General features: G+C 41.3%; 1 protein-coding gene across 1 annotated transcript; it reads left to right on the top strand.

The window, feature by feature from the left end:
* The first annotated feature begins 988 nt into the window (after window positions 1-988).
* On the top strand, window positions 989-15,885 carry LOC121543122 (semaphorin-7A). Its single transcript, XM_041852826.2, has 14 exons — window positions 989-1,348; window positions 3,852-3,991; window positions 4,530-4,592; window positions 5,252-5,347; window positions 5,589-5,694; window positions 6,372-6,479; window positions 7,037-7,176; window positions 7,535-7,719; window positions 8,347-8,455; window positions 8,724-8,925; window positions 9,532-9,647; window positions 9,818-9,990; window positions 10,230-10,285; window positions 11,106-15,885. Exons 1-14 carry the CDS (start codon window positions 1,267-1,269, stop codon window positions 11,450-11,452), a joined length of 1,923 nt encoding a protein of 640 aa, XP_041708760.2. The 5' UTR covers window positions 989-1,266; the 3' UTR covers window positions 11,453-15,885.
* Window positions 15,886-25,597: the final 9,712 nt, after the last annotated feature.

The raw sequence follows: 25,597 nt of genomic DNA, 5'->3' as shown, positions 1-25,597 counted from the left end.
CAGGGTTAACACCTTTAATGAACCCACAGTGCGGTTTTTATCGTTACCTATAGTTGATTGAATTGGGGCCCTTGTGTCTGTATTCCAGGTGAGAAAATAACGATGATGCTTTTTGCGTTCCCCTTATCTGGCCTGATGCTGGCCACTGAGTGGTGCTAAAACCCCATGGTTAGAGATTCTCAAGTCTCATCCATTACACTTACCAAACATATTTTAATTTGTATTAATTATAGAAAGGTGCTGGGTCACTGTTTCTTGGGAAATAACTTTGTGGAACTCTTACTGGTTGGATTTTATAAGAAGGGAAATAAAATGTAGTTATAGGTGACAATGACTAATACATATAGGCGATGGGTAGAATTATGGGATATGCTGCATATACAGCTGCAGCCTATATCTACAATAATAGATGTCAAATGATCTCTGTATTATGTAAATATCGTATTTTGCTAAAAGTGTCTAAATATCTATCAAGTGCTCTTCTTTAGTGTCTCAGATGCTATCCACCATGGCATACACTGACTCTACCATTAAGATGAAACCATCCATTAAGCTATTTTTCCTGCCATGGGCATTGATGCATCTTCTGACATTCAAGTCAATTAATCCTCCTTGGTTGCACACACAGCAGAACTGCTTTGCTGATTCATCGCTATCTCGGTGTACAAGTGACTATTGACAGGTATTGATTGGGCAATATTACAATAACCCATCTCTACCATTATTGGCTTCTTGATGTGGACCTAAAATGTGTTAACACTACTGCCTGATTAAAACAAAATGGCTGGAACATATTTTCCAGTTGCTCATGTTAGGTCTAAATAAAATAGTGTTCAAGGAAAAAAAGCCTACACATTACAGGGGCATATTGTACATGTAAATCATTGGATAGGATTAGTCCTTCAACACATTGCATAGAGCATAAAGAGCAACAGGTATCAAATTACGCGTTTATGGTGGACTTACTCTGAAAGTGACCATGGTGCGCTTCCATACATCACGAAAGCCTACATTTCTTTTTCGCGCCCCATTCCTCACACCCCCGTTCTTTTTGTTTTTGAGGTGGAGCCTGATACCCCGATTCTTCAGTGGACTGTCGTCAAGACAGACCTGCACGGGTTGCATGATTGAGGGCAATAGTCAGTCGCATAGATCAATACATTATACCAAATACGAAAGCCGATTGATTGCCTATAGCGGAAATAATATATTAAGAACGCATTCGATTATTAAATCCTTGGAAATCGGGCACCTTGAGGACGTGGAATGATGAATTATATCATTTTGGCGACCGTTTTTTCCATGGTTTTCGCCGAAAAGTCCCCTCGGCTGAAATTCATTGTAAAAGGTATGTGCTAATTTAGCTATTGGCGTTTAGGATGGTCAGATCCGCCCTGTCTGTGTACTAGGCTATATGCGAGGACCTTGTTTTTTCCTCCATGGAAATAGTTAGATTAACGAATGAACACTACACTGTAGTCTACTTGAAGATCAAAGTAGTGTATCACTTTCCTCATCGCGCTTTTATACATGCATGACATCATGCATGATTCAAGGTGGACGATCATGTAAAATGTTCCACAAAACAGGCTATAGGCCTACCAACAAAATAGAAATGTAGCCTAATAATGATACTAGGCTATGTTAAATTGACAGAATGATTGGCATTGTGTCAATGAGAACGGATCTCAGAGAAACACAAATAAAGTGATGAGAGAGAAAACACTTTGGACTAGCTATAATTGTATAATTTGAATAGCCTATTTGTCAAATTATTTATGCATCCCACTTCTCATCTAAAATAAATAAATTAAGCAATTTGTATTAGATTACGTGGAAGAAATTAAGCACGGTGTATTAGATTATATTAATCTTCATGTAGGCTAATTTAAGCCCATTGGCCTATTCCATTGTAATGAAATGTAAGGGACATAAGTGTTCATACGTTTGGAACGGTGGAATTATTCAGAACCAATTGTGTTTTGCAAGAAGCTGCCTTAATTAAGATAGCCTATTATTACTATTTAGGTGTTGATTATTCGGGTAGCCTGTCCTATACAATAGTGACCCACTCCTACGAAGACATCTAATCTTGAATTCAGAGCACACCTCAGCATGTCAATGCAGAGGCTGTATGTTAAAGGCCCAGTGCAGTCAAACGTGTTTTTCCTGTGTTTTATATATATTACCACACTATGAGGTTGGAATAATACTGTGAAATTGTAAAAAAGGTTGATAATGCCCCTTTAGTGTAAGACCTGTTTAAAAATACCGCCTGAAATGTCTCCCTGTTTTGGTGGGATGGAATTGTAGGTGACATCACCAGGCAGTACATTTGGCTGCATTGGTCCTTTAAGTGTTTTGATAGGCTCGCAGTTTTGCAAGTTTTGGCGTTTCTGTAATTGATAACTCATATGTGAGGTTCAACCTAGGGCAGTGGGTAGACATTTGCCAGTTAGTTGTCATGGAAACGCTGTCCTGTGTTGTTTACCAATCAGACAGCTGTTATTTGTGATCAATGTCCGGATATTCCTTCTGATCAGCACCTCCTTCACTCTTCAAGACAGAATATAAGGCTAAATGATATGTGCTAATTAAAAAGAAACGATGAGGCGCTCTAGATATCATGTCATTTAGTTTACTCAAGGACACAATGTCAGTGAACCTATTACAAAACCACTACATTATTGTTAAAACCCATCATTATGGTGAATACTTAGCTAGCGCTGCAGAACTGCAATGCAGGTGCACGAGCTGACGGGTAGATGGTACTGCAGTAGCTGAGGCTTGTTGAGCATAGAGCAGCAGCATTAGCTCCAGGACCTCATTAACACACGCGAACACAGGCGCGCGTGCACGCACGGACACTCACACACACACACACACACACACACACACACACACACACACACACACACACATCCACACAGCCCAATTAATATTTATGGAAATTCCGTGCAGCAAACTAACAATTATATTTTCAAACTCACGCCCTCACACCTTGCACAGTGGTCTAATATATTCACAATCAATAGAAACAGGGCTATCAAGTTAAGATGCACCGACAGGTGTAAAGGACTTCCTCTTGGCAGATCAGCAGTCAAATACAGACAAGAACATGGCCTATGTGTTTGACATATCAGTCAAACGTATGTTATACAAAGGCCTACCAACCCTATAAAGGGATGTCATATTAACGACATTCAGTCCTAGTGTACCCGATAGAGACAGACATGTCAAAACAGAAAGATAAAATCGATAAAAGCATTATGTTCCTGGAGGTTGAAATGACTGGTGACTGAAGCCTGGATAAGAGCGTCTGCTAAATGACGTAAATGTAAATGTAAAATGAAGCCTAGTTCAGCACCTTGGACAGCGCCATTTGCCGCTCTTTTGTCGGCCGATTAAGGAACTAGTGGTCTACTTTCCTGAAGCGTCGAGAACGTCAGTCTACCACTGAATTGGAGTGTCGGATTTGCATGTGCCTGTAGGAATAGGAGTCCCACGGGTAAATCGTCCTTAACCATGGCAACCAATTCAATTTCAGTACAGACTCTCTCTTTCTCTCTCTCTGAACTGTACAGCTTTAGCTTCATATCATGTAAAACTAAAATGACTTGGGCCAAAAGGTAGACTGGTGGCTTCTTTTTTTATTTCAGACCATCACATGACCACACCACAGAGCTCAATTAATACATTCTTGTTAAATCAAATTAATGAACTGAAAATGATTGGCAATTACATGTTCAATTGACTCAACTTGAAACCCCCAACAACACTGATCTACTGGTATATCATATAAAGACATTGTAACAACATCTTCTCCTAATCTACTTTGATATGGCCCACAGAGCCGGCCAGGTACCACTTCTCGACACCGGAGAATTACATGTCAGTGTACCACCAGGAGGGCACCAACGTGCTGTACGTGGGGGGCCAGACAGTGATCTACGTGCTGACGTTCACTGACAGGGGGGTCCGCGACCTGAAGGTGAGTTGCTGGTGACCATAGAGACAAACAGAGATACTCGGGGGTGGTGACACAGTAACCCAATGCAGGCACAGGAGACTGGCTTAAAGAGGAGGCAGCAGCTGTCAACCTAGTTCAACAGCCTCCATGGCAGGAGATGGTTCATGCATACATTTATAGAGCAGATCTCATCTCTGTCCAATTGGAAGGAAGTGATTATATAGTGTGGGCTTATGAGGTCAACATACAATAAAGATAATACACTGAGCTAATAATGTCAACGTTGACTCGACAAACATGAGCAGAAGGTAGCCTATCATTTGTGTGTTGTGACTATTCTGATTGTCTGTTACCTATAATTACCCTATGTTGATCAAATATTAGAGACAGTAAAGTAATCCTCCCTTTGTTAGTTTGTGGCACAGGACCTGACTTACTTCATTTTCCATCAGCACTGAATTTGATTGCAGTCGATTGCATATTTGAAAAGGCCTAATTTTTGCATACGAGATAGGGATAAATTGTATGACATAATGGAATGTATCTTATATTATTACAGATCCCTGTGGTAACTGATGAAAATGCAAAGGCAGCTTGCATTGCCAAATCAGACCCACCAAAGGTAGGTGGTCATCACCATCATCATCATCATCATCATCATCATCATCATCATCATCATCATCATCATCATCATCATTATCATCATCATCATCATCATTATCATCATCGCCACCATCATCATCATCTCCATCATCATCATCATCATCACCATCATCAATAGCAATTTTCGTCATCATTATCATTATCATCACAGTGAGGTAGGTATGTTGCTACTGTAAGAATATGAATAAAAGAGAGACATAACATCAACATGATATCATCCCCAGTAGAAACTGTCCCAAAAGTTAAAGTTTGGGACAGTGGAACGGTACGATGCTGTATTTGGTATTCAGGCACAAACTCCTCTGGAAGTTTCTCTTGAGATAAAAGTTCAGCTACTGTACTTAATGAATAAGTGATGCAATGCATATGGAGTTATGCATACAATGCATTCCCTCAGTACTGCAGAGGTAAATGTTGTGCCATCTGCCAAATTTGGGAAAATGGATCAGTTCCAATATCTCCTCCCTCTCTGGAAACTGAACGTTCTCTCTCTCTCTCTCTCTATCTCTCTCTCTCTCTCTCTCTCTCTCTCTCTCTCTCTCTCTCTCTCTCTCTCTCTCTCTCTCTCTCTCTCTCTCTCTCTCTCTCTCTCTCTCTCACTCTCTCTCTCTACTACAGTTGGAGTGCGACAATTTCATCACAGTCATTCAGAAAGTCAATGACACTTTTGTGGTGTGCGGGACAAATGCAGGAACCCCCAAATGCTGGCTGCTGGTAAGATGACATGATGATGAATAGAATAGCTATTTTCTTCAACATGTGTTTAGTGTTCTCACAATGGTCACACTTTCATCTTACTTTACTCCTGTATCACTTAAATAAAAGTTGGTAATAGTGTTCAATAAAAAACTGAAAGCATATATCTCCAGGTTTGTGTCTATTTGTACTGTATACAAGGAGGTAAGAGCATTCAGGATCTGGCTTGTGAGGTTGTGATGTCATTTCCTCTCCATAGGTAAATGACACTGTGCTGACTGACGCCCCCACCAATGGACAGATGGCACCAGCCTCTGACATCTCCCCACCCTACCCCTCCCAGAGGTCCGTCAGTCTGTCTGCAGGTATGATGCGAGGACAGACAGACACTCCAGCCAAACAGCCATAGAAACACTGCTATTGTAGAAACACTGCTATTGGCACAATACCAAACCGATCCCTCGCCCCTATTTCTACACCCTTGTTAACTCCTCCCTGTGGCTCTGACAGGATAGGATAAGTATCAGTATTGTGGGGAGAGCTCCGTCCAGCCATTATGTTCACAACTATACAGACCAATCAGATCCTCAACATTGGCTTTGGTATGGGTTAAGAGATCCGTTTAAAATGGTACCATAGTACTACAGATGGTTCACGACATGTAGCAAAGCTGTAACTCACAGTATTATCGGAATCATGACAAGGTTACTTTGTATAGCAGGTTCTGTGATAGCGCAGAACAGGCTGGACTGGAGTGATGAACCAATGAGCCATTTGCTAGAGTGGTGCAGCATTCTGATAATGTTCAGTTCTCATTGAACCATTAATGTCATGATTCCAAATAACCTCCGTTATCACTATGGAGACAGTGCCCTAAGTGGGGTAATTGTAATATGGTTATGGGAGGATGTTGATTGGTGCAGTCAGCTGTCTTCTGTTGATTTATTTTTGATCTCTCCCTCTACCTTCTGTTTGTCTCTCTCCCTCTCTCTCCTCTTTAACTCTCTCTCTATCTTTACCCTCCCCCCTCTCTCACTCTCAGATGGGAATCTATACTCTGCTCTTTCAGCAGTGGGGCGTCACCCTGGCTCTATCCGCCGGACCTATGGTACTCAGAAGCTCCTGAAGACTGAGAACAAGTGGCTGCAGAGTGAGTGGGATGAGAGCAACATGGGACTATATGGGTGTAGGAGAGCTGCATGAGGCACTGGAGTGGATGAGCATGGAAATAGCAACTCTATTTTATCTTATATCTTATATCTTGTAACTGTAACATGCTGCATGCAGAAATGTAATTACTATGAATTCTTCCATTTTAAAGAACATAAGTTAAATGCACAGTTGTGATACAAAATGGTATGACTAACTCCCAGTAGTATGTACTGGAAGTCTTTATTAGCCTATAAAACTTCCATGCAAACACTTTTATAAAAATTAAAAAATTAAAAAATACACCTTTTTCTCTGTACACACTAGATGGCCATGCTAGAATAATATGCATTAGGAGTTTGAAAAGGGGTTGAGTTGGCCTGGTGCTCAAATGTTCTACTGCCTGGTTGAGTATTAGCTCTTATAGAATAGTGGCTGTTAAATAGTGATGAGTACCAGCACCTAAATATAAAGAGTAACGGCACCAGAAATGAGTACCGGCACCTATTTCAGTCCACTTCAAGCACTGGTGGCAGTCCTTTCTCTCTCCTGCTGCAGGTCCCCAGTTTGGTGGAGCAGCAGTAATGCCAACCTCTCAGAAACACAAGGAGGAGATCTACTTCTTCTTCAGTGAGTTCAACAAGACGGCCATGGTGGACGAGGAACCCTACAGGTCGCGCATCGGCCGAATCTGCATGGTAACCACAACAACATCACCTTATATAAGCTGTATTACAACGTTATTGCCTATTAAAACTTAGCTCTGCGAAAGGTGAAACAGCACCACTGGTCACCCCAGGCGCATTATTATTATTATTAAAATAAACATTGAAACAGAGGAGATGAGCATCCAGCCTTGTGGTAAAAAAAATCTGAGTACATACACTTCTGTTCTATCGCACTTGCAATGACGTCCGAGGGGATAAAAACAGGGTTTGTTTTTTGAAGTAACGTCTTTGCTGTTGTAATATCGCAAACGAACCTGGCAGTTTCACCGCTAAGGATTCCAGCTTTAATGTTATGGTGTACTGTTGTATACTGTGTGTCCGTCTCCAGGTGGACGAGGGGGGCATAAAGAACCTGCTGGCGGACTCGTGGACTACCTTCCTGAAGGCCAGGGTGATGTGTGGTGCGGGTAGCACCCCCCAGCAGTACAACAACATCAGACAGGCGTTTGTGCTGTCTGACGTGGCCCACGAGAAGAGGACCGGGGTCATGTACGGCCTGTTTGCCAACGCCTGGTGAGTAGACAACTTACACCTCCAACACCCTCCGACCCATATGGCTGCTTAAGACTGTGTCATGCTTAAAATGCAGGAGAGGAAGGAGCTGCACAGACAACATAATCAGAGGAAAGTAGGAATTGTGCACAGCACATCCAAATGGGGCACAGGTGTTGGATAGAAGTGTATAGCAATGAAAACTTGGGAGCAGCAAGTTCTATGTTTCAGTGAGGAAAATACATGTATTTTTTATTTTTTTATTTCATCTTTATTTAACCAGGTAAGCCAGTTGAGAACAAGTTCTCATTTACAACTGCGACCTGGCCAAGATAAAGCAAAGCAGTGCGATAAAAACAACAACAACACAGAGTTACATATAGGATAAACAAAACAATGATTATATTTGAAGTGGGCTATGCTCTGTGGAGGTGGCCAATTACTTTTGAGCTTGAGTGCTTTTATTAGCATGTTTAAGCAGCCTTAAATCCTCTTAAGTCCTTTTAGAGAGTCATAGTAATATGATTCTACTCAGCTATCAGTCTGTGATTGAGTTGCTAACAACATTCCGATTCACGTTTGAATAAAGTAAGAAGAAGGAAGGAAGGCTTGTATGCCTATTAAGTGTTGTATTGTTTGGTTGACCAGGGACACGACAGTGATATGTGCTTACTCCATCGAGGACATTGACCAGGCCTTCGCCACGTCCAAACTGAAGGGCTACAGCAGTCCTCTGATTGGACATCGCCCTGGCACAGTAAGACACCCACTGAATCAGTTAAAGTAACTTTCTTTTAATTAACTTTTTGTAGTGCCAATCAAAGTCATTTTGCAAAGGCCAACTGCAAAAGCTCATGCATGTGAGTTCGTCAATTTTGGGGAAGTGGAAGACTTGCGTTTCTATTTTGGAACAGTTGCAGATGACAGACACTGATTGTGAAATTATTGTGCAAGGCAAAGCCACAGTCTAAGTCTGTGTCTCCTTCCTGATTACATCACTTTCATTACATCACATCCTGTCCCAGTGTGCCTTCAAGAACTCCACGGCAGCCCACAACCCTAAGACCCTGGGGGTGATCAGGGACCACCCGGAGATCGAGGACGTGATTCGTCCGGTCGGGGGGGCTCCGCTGAACCTGCCTACCGACGATCACTTCACACACACTGTCGCTGCCATGGTGCTGGCGGTCAACGACGAACACTACAGTGTGCTGTACCTGGGAACAGGTGTGTGTGTGTGTGTTTTGTTTTTTTGCTGTCAAGCTGTATCTCATGTACAGATGTTTGGTGTAACCTATTTAAAAGTTATTTTTTAGAAGACATAGTCTCCTTGACAAAGTAAATTAAAAAGTTGTTTGCTCAACGCAGGCATGAGTTGGGGCTTATTATAAGAGTGCATTTTTGGCATGAATCCCAGCTAAATTGACTGAATAATTTTTTTTACTAAATGGCTACAGCCTAATCAACGTGCTCTGATAAAGAAGACAGTCACTACCACAGGGAAAGTAGTGATAGAGCTGTGAACAGAGCCATGGGTCTCTGAGGTGGCTTAATAAGAAACTAGAGCAGTTAGTCTTCTGTGGGAAGTAATAGCCTCTCAATCTGGGGAGGAGATAAGAGAGGACAAGCTGTAGGACAGGCCTGCTCTTCTCTGTAAGTCACCCACTGATGAATTGACCAGTAGAGAAAAAAGGCAGCCTGTGCTATTATAAACCTGGGGCCATATTCAATCCAAAATGGTACTGGGTTTCTGGGGTACATGAAAAAGAATAGGGTGTGACCATGGTGTCTCTCTCTCCTCTGGTAATGTTCTCTCTCTCTTTCTGGTGATAGAACAGGGGAAAGTGCTCAAGGTTCTGCACACTATCGAGGATGCCTTTATCATATCCCAGTACTCCCTCTTCCACAACGAGGGTCCTGTTCTAAGCATGGCCATTGACTCTAAGAAGGTACTGTGAGACCATCAGCGAACACTCCTTAGCAGCTAGCTCTAATATCCGTAGATGAATTTGTTTACGATGTAGCTGCAGTCCAATCTATTTCAACAATGCACTTCTAGTGATAACCACTGTATGTTTCTTCCTGTCTCTCATGTATTACTCCCTGCCTTCTCTACCAGGGCCACCTTTATGTGGGCACGGCAATGGAGGTCCAGCGCATACCATTGGCTGACTGCGGTCGCTATGGAGACAGTTGCCGGGAGTGCATTCTGTCTCGGGATCCGTATTGTGGTTGGGACGCAGCCAGGAGGAGGTGCACACCCATCCCAGCTGGATACAACATCAGCACTGGGTATGAGATGTGATGATGTCACTCCTTGAATACAGTTTAGATACCTATGGAAAACATGCAGAGTACCAAAAATGACAGTCAATACCAGCCATAACATATCATCTCTCACAGAGGAGTGTCGAGGTTCCAATTACTATTCTAGGTTTTATGATAATTGGTTGATTTACATAAAATGGTTGATAGTTCAAAATGGTACATGGTAATTTGATGTTCCTTCAATTATTTGTTTCATACCATAGGGCACTCACTCAGAGTCTGGACCATTCCAATGCCTCTATCTGTGGTGAAGCTGCTGGTGAGTGCCATTCCGCATCCTCTGACTCTCCCTCTGTATCTTCATTAGCTGAAATAAGGAACTTTTTTCCATAGCCTAACTCAGAAGATGATATCATATAATTGAGCGGAGGCTCAAACCCATTGGGCGGTTTAATATCAAAGTTTGCCCTCACTTCAAAGCCCAATAGCTTCAGCCATATTAACCTCTAATAATCCTAACAAATTCTCCCCGCTCATGGGATATGCACTGTCTTTGTTAGCTATCTCTTTTTTCCATTACTTCTCTTGGTCGCAGTCTCAGTGCAGCTGTTATGCATATCTCTTGACTGTTTCTGCTCTTCCATTCCTGGAACATTGAGATTTAATCCTAGGCAGTGGAGAATGAAAGATGATGCAATATCATATATAAAGATATTTTTATCTCTCATTTTAGCAGATATTTTTCCAGAGGAAGTAACAGGCCACAGAATTAAATAAAACACTATTTAATGTATCTCTGTGTCAGCTTGTACACGTTAGTCTGGTTTTAGGTTTACTGGGCATTGAGTCACAATTGTCCTAGTAACTGACAGGAAAGTTATAATTTACAATAACCTGTATATTTTTTCACAAACATGAGTGTGGCCTCTCACCCACACATTTCTCACATAATGAAGTTGTCCTGCCAATCCTGTCCTGTCATTCCCATTTTGAACTCATCAATGATTGTTACCGTAGATACATAAACAATCCATAGTTATGAAACCATAGCCTACTCTCTAGTCTAGGGAGCCCATAAGTAAGTATTTAATTTGTGTGAGATCATTGTCAACCAGGTTGTGCCCTCTGAACCCCCACAGCACTGAAGACCCACAGGACAAACCCCAAACAGGTGTTGATTGACTCGGATGGCCCCGTCAACCTCCCCTGCCCCGTGCGCTCCTTTCACGCCACCTACCGCTGGGAGAAGGACAACTGTATCAAGCACTACCCCTGCTTCATCACTGGAGACTCCTGTGTGCTGGCACCCACCCCTGACCTGCCCCTTAAGCAGGGGGTGTTCCGCTGCATGGCCACGGAGAACGGCTACAAGGTGGAGGTGGTCTCCTACAGGCTGGTGATCAACAGTGGGCCTCTGCCTGCCTCCCTGGCCTCCACCCTGGGGCCCTCCCTCCTGCTTGCTGCAGCCACCCTCTGGCTCCTGTAACCATTGCAAATGCTAAAGCTAACCCCTTAGCCTCAAAGGCCCTCTCTCTGACAGACAGGAGAGGAGGGGCCACCATACCCAGGTTAGGTTCGCAGAGCATTGATATTAATGGTTGGGTAATGCGATCAGTGTTGCCCACAGAGACTGTTTTCATAAAAAGTGTTTTATTTAATTTAATTTACATTGTTCAGAAAATGCCTGAAAATAAATGAAGCCATTTATTTTTTAATGATATATGGGCCTACAATACTAACTAATACTGAACTGTTTAAACAAAAACAATACCTATAACAAATTTAAAATACCTAACATTTAAACTTCATTCATATATTAACATCAATATGGGTTGTATAGAAAGACAAACTATATTATCATGTCTTATTCTGAATTTTAAATACAGATTCAAACCACAAGATGTGCTTTGCGAACCTTGCCTGTTCCACCAAGAGATGACATCTCATGAGTTGGGTTAAATACAATACCAGGCCAATTTCTCTTTATGGTTTCTCAACTTATTTTGAAACATGATTGTGCTACTTTGTGAATATTTGAAGCTTGAATACTGCTCTAACATCCAGACATCCTGTTAAAAGTCATAAGTATAGTCTAGTATTTAGAAAATGTCTGGTATTGAGTGTTTAAAAAAGCCTTAACAATTCTGGGACATACCCCCTAAGCACAATTTGTAGTGGAAGCAAAATTGCTCAATTGGGTTGACTTGGCTCTGTGAATGAGGTGGCCAAGCCTTACTTTGATGCTGGGAGGAAGTGTCATAATTTTGACAAGAAGTAATCTTTTTGACAGGAAGTAGATAGAAGAGTGTGAGCTCATCCTCGAACATCACTGTGTCTGGGCAAGTCCTCTGCAGTAAAGGCAGTTTTTGCATCGTTTTATTTGATAGTATCAGACATTCATATTAAACTACTTCATTTTCAATAAACATACAGTAAGTACAGTAAACATCATTCAGTGGCAGGTGAGGCCAAATTAGAAATGAGTAGATGACATGTAGAGTTGCATTTTGTAGCTTGCTGTACAAGAAAACGTTTGTGATTATATGAGTACCGTGTGTTAAGTATTTTATTGCTCCGCAAATGCTGATTTCCACCATTGCTGCCTATGTATATGAAAGTTATTCTTGATGGTTCAAGGTTTTATACTGTACGGAAGTCCAGAGAGGACATATTAATAAAAAAAATATGTCCTCGTTATATCGAGATCACAACTTCTTTATCTCATGATCACGACATAACAAAAGTTGTTTAGTCAAGATCACGAGACTGTTCTCATGGTCGCGACATAACAAAAGTTGTTTTGTCGAGATCACGAGATTAACTCTATAAATAGGAGTAGACGCATTGATGATAGATTGACAGTATGGCTGAGGCAGTAAAGCCCACGGTGGATCAGCGCATATGTTTTTATTGATTGCTACGCTAAGGGATGGTACATTTCATGCTAACATCATCCTTTCATTTGTGTTTGTCGCTCATTGTCAGTTTATAAATTAGAATGTTAGCAAGCTAAATGTCCCTTACCTTGAGCTAAGAGCTCTTGGGGCATCTAAGCCTTTGTGGGGCATTTGAGCCCTGAAAGATGCCTGACAGGCAAACCTGTATCCCAGGCTGAATGCCACCCCCAAGACCACAGCCAATCGCATGCAAGCAACAATGCAGCTAACTTGGCTAGTCTTGTGAGTGCGCAAGCTAGCTAGCTAGTTAGCTAGGTAGTCTTGTTAGCTAGCTAGCTTGTATATATGCTGGTTGTTAGCTTGCATAACTGATATGTGTATAATTGTAAGGGGCACCTCATGTTTTATGGATACTATTAAAATGTACAGAGTGGGTGAGCTCAATTCCTGACAGGCTGATAAGATTACATTTTATCCTCAGAGCTTGATCAGATTCAATAGCAGTCTCAGAGGCTGATAAATAAGGATTCCACCTTGTAGGTTGTTTCATAGGTAACTCTCCTTGCAGGCAGATTAGCAGTCTGTGCATTATGTATATGATCAAGAAATGGGTGCGCTCTATTGCTTAAAGGCTCCTGACATCAGCCTCTGAGGCTGCTATTGAATCTGATCAGCCTGTCAGGAATAGAGCTCACCCCCTGGATGAGATATGCATCTGCCTATAAAGCACTTTGACAGCTAATCTGCCTGCAAGGAGCCTTACCTATAAAACAACCTACAAGGCAGCATCCTGACTTATCAGCCTCTGAGGCTGAAATTGAATCTGATCAGCCTGTCAGAAATGGAGCTCAAATACTGTGAATGGTGTCACTTATAATTTATACACATATCAGTTATGCAAGCTAACCACCAGCATAGATAACAAGCTAGCTAGCTTGCTAGCTAGATAGCTAACAAGACTACCTAGCTAACTAGATAGCTCACAAGACTAGCCTGGTTAGCTGCGTTGTTCCTTGCATGCGATTTACTGTGGTCTTGGGGGCGGCGGACAGCCTGGGAGACTGTGCTGCCTGTCAGGCATTGTTCAGGGCTTAAATAGCCCGCATTGCATCAACACAACCACAGAGCTCCATGATTAAGTGGTTATCATGCATCTGAACAAATTAATGGATGATTACATTTTTTAAAACATTTTAGTCATTTAGCAGACGCTCTTATCCAGAGCGACTTACAGTTTTTTAGTGAGTGCATACATTTTCATACTGCGTGATGCGTGGTACTTCTGATTATCTTGTGATCTCGACAAAACAACTTTTGTTATGAGATAAATATGTCTTGGATCTCGACATAACGAGGGAACTATTTTTTTTTAATTAATATGTCCTGTCTGGACTTCTGTAATACTGTGGTTATACAATGACGTTACTCATTGACTGCTTTAACTAACCTATTCCCAAGGGGAAAATCCAGTGCATAATACTCAAAGGGGTTATTTTCATACTTGTATCTGTATGCTGTGACAAAAGGCATGACATAATTTGATAGGATCCTTTTGTGAAGTAGAACACTTTGAGCAGCCACCATACTCTGGGGAGAAAGACTGAAATTAATGATTGACATTTTTTGAAGATATGGAACAACATTCCTCTTTAAGCAATATACGTTTTATTTTATTTTAGCACCTGACCTCAAATAATAATAGTATGTGCTTTATTGGAGGCAGAGAATGTTTGCTTGGAGGGAGTGGTTTACTCAAAGCAAATGTTGAATGTAACATAGTAATATGAATGTAGTTGCAACAAAATGGAAGTCTATTGTCCCCATTTATTGATTGTAGTATCGCAGTGCTAAAGTACCACCTTACAACCACTACTGGGTTTTGAACTGTGCCACTGGGTTTAGCAATTGAATTAGCCCTTGTGGAAAATGTTGAAATGGCAACAAACCACTCTCGCCTGTAAATATTGGTAGAAAACAGGCTATATAATGTTGTTCTTCGAACGGTTTTAGCCATAATTCTATAGGTTCCATCTTTCTCTCTGGGGGTGGCTGTAAGTTTGTCTCGAGGTCTCAGGAGGATCTGCTTGCTGCATTGCACTGATGCGGTCTATTTACTGTGCCAAACGCTGTGTGGAGCCGCCTCATCCGCTGCCTGCCGCTTCTCAATCACATAGCACTTTGAGTAATTGGTTTCCCAAATCTCTTTCTCAAACTCACACACATTCTTATATATGTCACATATACACACAGGCATGTAGGTGCGCGCTCACACACACAACTCTTGTTTACCAATCACTCACTTCAATCTCATTCCCTTTACTCCAGTATTTACTGTTGCTTATCTGTTTCATTGTATTTTGAGCATGAAGCTTGTGTGTCTCTGAAAACAGTGAACAGAAGCCACTCATACACTAGCCAACACTAATTAGGCAACTGAACCTGTCTCGCTCACTGCAGAGAAAAGCTCTTTTACCAAGACAGCTGGCCTACTGTCAGTGGGTATTGTTAAAAACGGTCAATGAATCGTGCCTGTGCAAAGTTGATTGTATTTGGCCTTTCATGGATTTCCAAGGGGCAGCACTGATATGGGAGCTTGTGTCTTTTCTCTGGAGCACTTTATTTAATGACCACCTTCATAGCCAGGAGTCCCTGCTTTGACGTGGACATAAACAGTGGATATATCGCATGCTGGTGATTATCATTATCCTTTATTAAATAGGTAACAGTATGCTCATTCTACATTACTCAGTGTGGCCACTTCAAGGCAGATCTCCTCCAGAGCACGAGAAAGATTTAAACCATTTTGTTGTGTTTTATTGGAAATCAGCTTACCAAACTCGATTGAAGAGGAGATTGTACTGGTATCATGCTCATTAATGCCTCACCATAACATGTATTTTTTTAAAGGACAGATGTCTGTCTATATGAAGTGGTAATACATGTCCATGTAACAAATCTGTAACTCCATATGTTTCCCTTTACTGAACATGTGCAGTGAAAATCAATAAAGTAATCAACTACAGTATTTTTTATTCACTTTTATTTATTCAGGATAGCCCAATTATTATATTTTTTTCACAAACCGAAAGAAAAATGTACATCATTGGTATTTTTTTAATTTGCGTGTCTGTGATGAGAGAGAGAGGCGGGGCAGAGGGAGGGATGTGGACGAGCATATCAAAAGAGGAGAGGAAAAGAGAGAGAAAAGAAGGGAGACAAGGAGAGTGAGAAAGACCGATACATGCTTAACGGTATAACACATGAGCAGTGAGCATGGCACCGTTTGCGGCACAGTGGAAAGTTGGATTACTTTTAATTGTAGCTGATTGTGTTAAATGCATGCTAGAGAACCACAAAATGGTTGATTCTACATTGAGTAAATTATGTTGAAAATGTTGCACCATCTACTGGTGTAGAATTGTATGATAGTTCAGTGTCAACGCTGCACACGTGATCTTCATAAGAGTAAAATAAAATAGAAACATCACTTAAACCATGAAACAGACAGGTGAACCCTATTAATACTGGTGAATGCCTATTCCAGGACATAGGCCTACTCCATTGTCAGAGATGTGATATTGCTAAACACGATAGAGACAATGTATTTTTGCCAACTCACTGTCAGCTCATTTACTACCCACCATTTCCTGCTTTTTCCCCCCATCGGAAACTTGACTTGACATGGTGATGGATCACTAATGATTAATAACAAGATCTTACAAGACAGCTTGCATTTGTTATTGGTTGTCATTCACTTTATGTGGACACCCACCAACAAACTGAGGCAACCATAATGAAGAACATAATTATTTCTCCCAAAATACAACCAATAACAAAACCCATCCCCCTCTCTCTTTTCTATTAAGAGAGTTTCTATCCATTTCCCATTAAGTTAGTTTCCTATTTGGAATGAAGAGAAACAACTAATCTTATTCAATAACTGACAGGCTTACTTATTGACTGCCAGAAATAGCTACACAAAGCAAAATCAAAACACCTGCTACATACAAACAGTATATTAATCATCCATTTTATTAGGCTCTCGCTTTCTTCTCTGTGCAAAGACAACCACAATACGAGTATATCTAATGACACGACTCACTAAATCAATTTGATTGTCAGAGAGGTTTTAACTATGAATGTTGAAGGTTCTGACCTAGCATTTTCTTTTTATGTGTTAGAATACCCAGGGTGGAATAATAACAGAGAAAGCTATTTCAATGTACTATTGCACAAGATGGCCCCATATCTTATTTTCCCCACAGTCCCCTCAAAATACATTGTGTGACATTAAAGGTTGCAAACCCCTGCAGCAGTGCTTGACTTGGACTGAAATAGGCGCCGCTACTCATTTTGGGTCCAGGTACCTTTTATATTTAGGTGCAGGAGCTCTACAATACTTTTGAGCTAATATTCTATAAGAGGTGCAGGAGCTCAAGCAGTAGAACATTTGAGATGCCGGTACTCCGCTCCGGTGAGCTCCTGCCCAATTCAAGCACAGCCCTGCAGGAAAGGGAAAGGCTTCATCCCCCACATTCCACATTCCACATTCCTGAGCACTAACAGAGCAATGGGGAAAATAAGACATAAAAGGGCTGGCCTTCATTTCTCAGAAGCGTGATAAGTCACTGACAACACATGCTAGTGTGTTGTTGAAAACTGGTAACTGAACGGCTGAATTGGTTCAATCATCTTTCATCTTCAGGTGAGTTCTGAGAGTTTGTCTGACTACTTTATCTAAAATGTTGATCATTTTAACAGTATGAAGATATTCACAGTAGGTAGATGTGATAACACCAGCCATTTTCACTAATTTAGATATTAGTCAAATTACCTCAAATATGTTAGCAGTAACTATTATTAGGCTACTGGATGAGTTCACATATACCAAACAGTTGGGCATCAAGGGAAAACTATTTTAAAAAATCTAGATATGCAAACGTGAACTGTTTAAGTGACTGAGAAATCAACGAGTTAAAGTAAGCAGTCCTAGACAGGCTGTATCAGACAATTATAGAACCACACACTGATTATAGAATGAGTCACCATCATGAGCTTTGCTCTGTCAAATGTTTCCCTCAAGTCCAGGAACACAGTGATCTGCCAGGTGGATGAGGGTGCGTTTGACTCCATTAATGTTGTGCTAACTAACTGACGGACTCATGTGCGAGCCATGGTTTTGTGCAGTCCGTGCAATTGAGACATTATATCACATATGGCTTTAATGTTAATGTTAATGTGACAAGGTCTCTTGAAAAACAGATTCTGTCAATGAGACTAACCTGTATAAATAAAAATATTTTTAAATACTATAGCTCAAGTCAAACTCATACCTTTACAGTATGCGTGTCAGGCAAACACACTATGTCCATTACCATGACAGACTAGTTTGGGGCAAGTCATTACCTTGGAGCAGTTTTAAAGCTAATTTCCTGCAATTCTACACGTTTTAGCTCATCATGCCATTTGTCACATTTTGCCATGAGCTTAAGAGAAAATGTTTTGCATTTTTAAACTGTTCAGTGAAAATCACTTTTAACAATATGAACTTTTAACTCATACCCAAATGTTGTTGACTCATCCTATCCTAGTATTTGTGGACGAAGTATAAATAAAATTAATAACCCACCTCAAAAGAAATGCTTGCTATGATATCACCCTCTTCAGGAGGATGAGCTAGCCAATCAGCGGTCTCCTCGCATTAATATTTGTAATGACCGGCATATGACACCATTCCAACACAGAAAATATGTTTTAACATACTTAATTACCTTTCTTATTTTTTTCTTATTTTTTTAAGGAAAACGATTTCACTCATTGTAATTAATTAGCTATAGGTCATATTTCATAGAATTCTGGAAACACCGGACAGTTACTTTAAAAGGTCACCTTTGGGCAAAAACAGCAGCTTTAAACTGTATAACTGATCAATGCACCATCATACCCAGTCATTTAATGCTTAACAACCCCCTCAAAAAAATTAATTCGATAATTAGCTACAGAAGTGCCATTTCTTACCAATGTACTAAAAGCTGATCAGAGTTGTGGTTGTAAAATAATTGCTTCTTGTCCCAGCTCCATAGGCAAAATTGTCATGGGGGATGGGGGGACATGGAGCAGGGACACAACATATTGTCTACATTACACATATAGCATGAAATTCAGGCTAAGGGCAACATCATATGAGAAAGGAAATATGTAAGAAGAAGTGAAAACGTTCAACTATTTTTCACATGCAGTCTTTTGAACAATAAGGCTAATTGTGCCCTTGCAGTGAAAGTTTTACGGGAAATGCCTTACATTGTGATTCTGTGCCAAGGCATGGCCACTCCTGAAGATTGTTGCTCACTGAAAAGTGGAATAGCATTTGCTACAGAGATGGACTGATGCTTATCAGTGTAATTCCAATACAAAGACGTTTTGACGATAAGCGTGTTCTGTAGGCCTACGTCACTAGGAAGCTGTCATTATGCAAAGACAGGAGGACAAACTTAAAGGAATCATTGACAAAATGGAACCAGTGAGACCTCTATTCACTGCATTGTCTCCACTGTCATTCTATTGACGGTAGGTCCCACTGTCATTCATTCCATTTACTGTAGATCCCTGAGATGACATACAGTAGACATGATATAGAAAGCTATCTTTAGCAGATACCGTTAACAGATATTCTTTCTCTTCACGTGTTGAACTTGAGAGTTTCTTTGAAGACAATATAGCTAATTGGCAATAAAGCAAGTATGAGGAAATGTTTACTGGGAAAATGTTATCAGTGGAATATATGATGCTATATTTTCATCAGAAGTTGTTATGTCTCAGTTTTATTTGGATGTGTCTCGAAGCGGGTGAGTCCTAGGTTTATAATAGGTTTATATGTTTTATGGGTCAATATAAGTTCTTTGAACATGCTTTCTGGGCACTAAACTTAGCCTTACATTTCTCCTGGCTTGTCTAAATAAACTGCTTAGCTGGCTATGAAGATGTTCATTTCCCTGAAGCTATATACAGTGGGGAGAACAAGTTTTTGATACACTGCCGATTTTGCAGGTTTTCCTACTTACAAAGCATGTAGAGGTCTGTAATTTTTATCATAGGTACACTTCAACTGTGAGAGACGGAATCTACAACAAAAATCCAGAAAATCACATTGTATGATTTTTAAGTAATTAATTTGCATTTTATTGCATGATATAAGTATTTGATCACCTACCAACCAGTAAGAATTCCGGCTCTCACAGACCTGTTAGTTTTTCTTTAAGAAGCCCTCCTGTTCTCCACTCATTACCTGTATTAACTGCACCTGTTTGAACTTGTTACCTGTATAAAAGACACCTGTCCACACACTCAATCAAACAGACTCCAACCTCTCCAGAATGGACAAGACCAGAGAGCTGTGTAAGGACATCAGGGATAAAATTGTAGACCTGCACAAGGCTGGGATGGGCTACAGGACAATAGTCAAGCAGCTTGGTGAGAAGGCAACAACTGTTGGCGCAATTATTAGAAAATGGAGGAAGTTCAAGATGACGGTCAATCACCCTCGGTCTGGGGCTCCATGCAAGATCTCACCTCGTGGGGCATCAGTGATCATGAGGAAGGTGAGGGATCAGCCCAGAACTACACGGCAGGACCTGGTAAATGACCTGAAGAGAGCTGGGACCACAGTCTCAAAGAAAACCATTAGTAACACACTACGCCGTCATGGATTAAAATCCTGCAGCGCACGCAAGGTCCCCCTGCTCAAGCCAGCGCATGTCCAGGCCCGTCTGAAGTTTGCCAATGACCATCTGGATGATCCAGAGGAGGAATGGGAGAAGGTCATGTGGTCTGATGAGACAAAAATAGAGCTTTTTTGGTCTAAACTCCACTCGCCGTGTTTGGAGGAAGAAGAAGGATGAGTACAACCCCAAGAACACCATCCCAACCGTGAAGCATGGAGGTGGAAACATCATTCTTTGGGGATGCTTTTCTGCAAATGGGACAGGACGACTGCACCGTATTTAGGGGAGGATGGATGGGGCCATGTATCGCGAGATCTTGGCCAACAACAGTAAGAGCATTGAAGATGGGTCATGGCTGGGTCTTTCAGCATGACAACGACCCGAAACACCCAGCCAGGGCAACTAAGGAGTGGCTCCGTAAGAAGCATCTCAAGGTCCTGGAGTGGCCTAGCCAGTCTCCAGACCTGAACCCAATAGAAAATCTTTGGAGGGAGCTGAAAGTCCGTATTGCCCAGCGACAGCCCCGAAACCTGAAGGATCTGGAGAAGGTCTGTATGGAGGAGTGGGCCAAAATCCCTGCTGCAGTGTATGCAAACCTGGTCAAGACCTACAGGAAACGTATGATCTCTGTATTTGCAAACAAAGGTTTCTGTACCAAATATTAAGTTCTGCTTTTCTGATGTATCAAATACTTATGTCATGCAATAAAATGCAAATTAATTACTTAAAAATCATACAATGTGAATTTCTGGATTTTTGTTTTAGTTTCCGTCTCTCACAGTTGAAGTGTACCTATGATAAAAATTACAGACCTTTACATGCTTTGTAAGTAGGAAAACCTGCAAAATCGGCAGTGTATCAAATACTTGTTCTCCCCACTGTACTTCTGCTTTGATCCTGGTGGGTCCCATCGTTTTCAAACATAAATGTATAGCTGTAACAGGTATTGAGTTTCAGCGCCTAAATCTATGAGCCAATAGTCAATAGTACTTCAGCTTTACAATGTTGTTGACACTGTACATGTACTATGTGCCACAATTTAATTAAGTTATTCTTGTCATCGGTGGTGATATGGATATTTACAAATAATGAACTAGATCCTGCTACTTAAATGCAGTCTTAACACATCTACAGAAATTCAAGTAAAAGTCCATCCTCAGGTCACAGCATAGAACACAAGATTCCATGCATATACAGTGAGGGAAAAAAGTATTTGATCCCCTGCTGATTTTTTTACGTTTGCCCACTGACAAAGAAATGATCAGTCTATAATTTTATAATTTTAATGGTAGGTTTATTTTAACAGTGAGAGAAAGAATAACAACAAAAAATCCAGAAAAACGCATGTCAAAAATGTTATAAATTGATTTGCATTTTAATGAGGGAAATAAGTATTTGACCCCCTCTCAATCAGAAAGATTTCTGGCTCCCAGGTGTCTTTTATACGATCTGAGATTAGGAGCACACTCTTAAAGGGAGTCCTCCTAATCTCAGCTTGTTACCTGTATAAAAGACACCTGTCCACAGAAGCAATCAATCAATCAGATTCCAAACTCTCCACCATGGCCAAGACCAAAGAGCTCTCCAAGGATGTCAGGGACAAGATTGTAGACCTACACAAGGCTGGAATGGGCTACAAGACCATCGCCAAGCAGCTTGGTGAGAAGGTGACAACAGTTGGTGCGATTATTCGCAAATGGAAGAAACACAAAATAACTGTCAATCTCCCTCGGCCTGGGGCGCCATGCAAGAATCTGCCCAGAACTACACGGGAGGATCTTGTCAATGATCTCAAGGCAGCTGGAACCATAGTCACCAAGAAAACAATTGGTAACACACTACGCCGTGAAGGACTGAAATCCTGCAGCGCCCGCAAGGTCCCCCTGCTCAAGAAAGCACATATACAGGCCCGTCTGAAGTTTGCCAATTAACATCTGAATGATTCAGAGGAGAACTGGGTGAAAGTGTTGTGGTCAGATGAGACCAAAATGGAGCTCTTTGGCATCAACTGAACTCGCCGTGTTTGGAGGAGGAGGAATGCTGCCTATGACCCCAAGAACACCATCCCCACCATCAAACATGGAGGTGGAAACATTATGCTTTGGGGGTGTTTTTCTGCTAAGGGGACAGGACAACACCGCATCAAAGGGACAATGGACGGGGCCATGTACCGTCAAATCTTGGGTGAGAACCTCCTTCCCTCAGCCAGGGCATTGAAAATGGGTCGTGGATGGGTATACCAGCATGACAATGACCCAAAACACACGGCCAAGGCAACAAAGGAGTGGCTCAAGAAGAAGCACATTAAGGTCCTGGAGTGGCCTATCCAGTCTCCAGACCTTAATCCCATAGAAAATCTGTGGAGGGAGCTGAAGGTTCAAGTTGCCAAACGTCAGCCTCGAAACCTTAATGACTTGGAGAAGATCTGCAAAGAGGAGTGGGACAAAATCCCTCCTGAGATGTGTGCAAACCTGGTGGCCAACTACAAGAAACGTCTGACCTCTGTGATTGCCAACAAGGGTTTTGCCACCAAGTACGAAGTCATGTTTTGCAGAGGGGTCAAATACTTATTTCCCTCATTAAAATGCAAATCAATTTATAACATTTTTGACATGCGTTTTTCTGGATCTTTTTGTTATGTTTTGTCAGTGGGCAAACGTACAAAATCAGCAGGGGATCAAATACTTTTTTCCCTCACTGTATGTCACTAATTTTTAGATAATAATTAGCCTATCAAAAGTGAAGTCTTGTATTTGTAGTGTAAATCACACTTATTTGGGTGACCAATTTTGATAGGCAAGTCGTCTGATCCCAATATTAGACATTCAGAAGCACACAACCAGTGAGTTAATGGCTAACCAGGCTAACTAACAGAGTTAATGTAGCCTATCTATACTCTAAACATGTAGGTTAGAGGCACATAGCTCAGGGTTGACTGCTCTGACCTGGTGGTAAGTAGTAACATTAAGTAAATAGAGACCGGCTTTAGAAGGAAGCTCCTCCTACTTTCCTGTAAAAAATGATCTCCTTCACATCAGCCACTTATTGTGTCATACTTATCAGTTACCAGGTGGTGTGATATTGGTCCGTGGGACATTAATCAATCACCCAGTTATAATGGGCTGATTGATTTAATCATTTTGCAAGGTCTAGTGTTAATCTAAGCAGTTTTTAAAGGAGGAAGACCATATTGTCCTAGGTTCCTGGTACGAGTCAAGGAACCCTGCCAGATATGAATGCCAGTGGTGGGGATGCACGTCAGAAAAAGAGATCAAGATAAAGACAGCAGTGTAACACACTGCCCAATGAATTATAAACATCATAAATGGACCCTTCCAGTAGAAAGAAGGCATTCATTATCTAAATATTTACCTCTATATCAAGAGCAGAACTCCAATCTGAAGTTTAAAAGGGTCAGTCTTAATTGCTGGTCTCCAGGAAGTATTCCGTAGCCTAAGTATACAGTGCATTCGGAAAGTATTCAGACCCCTTGACTTTTTCCACATTTTGTTACGTTACAGCCTTATTCTAAAATGGATTTAATATTTGTTTAAATTAATCAATCTACAAGCAATATCCTATAATGACAAAGCGAAAACAGTTGTTATTTTTTTTTTACAAATGTATAAAAATCAAAAACAGAAATAGCTTGTTTACATAAGTATTCAGCCCCTTTGCTATGAGACTCGAAATTGAGCTCAGGTGCATCCTGTTTCCATTGATCATCCTTGAGATGTTTCTACAACTTGATTGGAGTCCACCAGTGCTAAATTCAATTGATTGGACATGATTTGGAAAGGCACACACCTGTCTATATAAGGTCCCACAGTTGACAGTGCATGTCAGAGCAAAAACCAAGCCATGAGGTCGAAGGAATTGTCCGTAGCGCTCCAAGACATGATTGTGTCAAGGCACAGATCTGGAGAAGAGTACCAAAACATTTCTGCAGCATTGAAGGTCCTCAAGAACACTGTGGCTTCCATCATTCTTAAATGGAAGAAGTTTGGAACCACCAAGACTCTTCCTAGAGCTGGCCTTGGTCAGTCACTCTGACAGAGCTCCAGAGTTCCTCTGATGAGATGGGAGAACCTTCCAGAAGAACAACCATCTCTGCAGCACTCTGCCAATCAGGCCTTTATGGTAGAGTGGCCAGCCGGAATCCACTCCTCAGTAAAAGGCACATGACAGCCCGCTTGGAGTTTGCCAAAAGGCACCTAAAGGAAAGACCATGAGAAACAAGATTCTATGGTCTGATGAAACCAAGATTGAACTCTTTGGCCTGAATGCCAAGCGTCACATCTGGAGGAAACCTGGCACCATCCCTATGGTGAAGCATGTAGGTGGCAGCATCATGCTGTGGGGATGTTTTTCACTGGCAGGGACTGGGAGACTAGTCAGGATCGAGGGAATGATGAATGTAGCAAAGTACAGTGAGATCCTTGATGAAAACCTGCTCCAAAGACTGGGGGCGAAGGTTCACCTTCCAACAGGACAACGACACTAAGCACACAGCCAAGAAAATGCAGGAGTGGCTTCAGGACAAGTCTCTGAATGTCCTTGAGTGGCCCAGCCAGAGCCCGGACTTGAACCCAATCGAACATCTTTGGAGAGACCTGAAAATAGCTGTCCATCGACGCTTCCCATCCAACCTGACAGAGAATGAGAGGATCTACAGAGAATAATGGGAGAAACTCCACAAATACAGGTGTGCCAAGCTTGTAGCATCATACCCAAGAAGACTCAATGCTTTAATATCTGCCAAAGGTGCTTCAACAAAGTACTGAGTAAAGGGTCTGAATACTTATGTAAATGTGAAATTCAATTTTCTTATTTGTAAAAAATTACCAACATTTTCTAAAAACCTGTCTTTCCTTTGTCAATATGGGGTATTGTGTGTAGATTGATGAGGGGGAAAAACAATTAAGTCAATTTTAGAATAAGGCTGTAACGTAACAAAATGTGGAAAAAGTAAAGGGGTCTGAATACTTTCCGAATGCACTGTATGCACTGTAG

The sequence above is a fragment of the Coregonus clupeaformis genome, unplaced genomic scaffold, assembly GCF_020615455.1.
Source record: "Coregonus clupeaformis isolate EN_2021a unplaced genomic scaffold, ASM2061545v1 scaf1063, whole genome shotgun sequence".
In the NCBI taxonomy this organism is placed as follows: Eukaryota; Metazoa; Chordata; class Actinopteri; order Salmoniformes; family Salmonidae; genus Coregonus; species Coregonus clupeaformis.
This window is presented reverse-complemented; position numbering and strand designations above follow the sequence as displayed.

Excerpts from the sequence above, each read along its gene's own strand:
- LOC121543122 (XM_041852826.2), top strand. The coding sequence starts at position 1,267 with ATGATGAATTATATCATTTTGGCGACCGTTTTTTCCATGGTTTTCGCC. Across the intron at positions 5,348-5,588 it reads CCCCCAAATGCTGGCTGCTG|GTAAATGACACTGTGCTGAC; the intron begins GTAAGATGACAT and ends TCCTCTCCATAG. Across the intron at positions 9,991-10,229 it reads GGATACAACATCAGCACTGG|GGCACTCACTCAGAGTCTGG; the intron begins GTATGAGATGTG and ends TTCATACCATAG.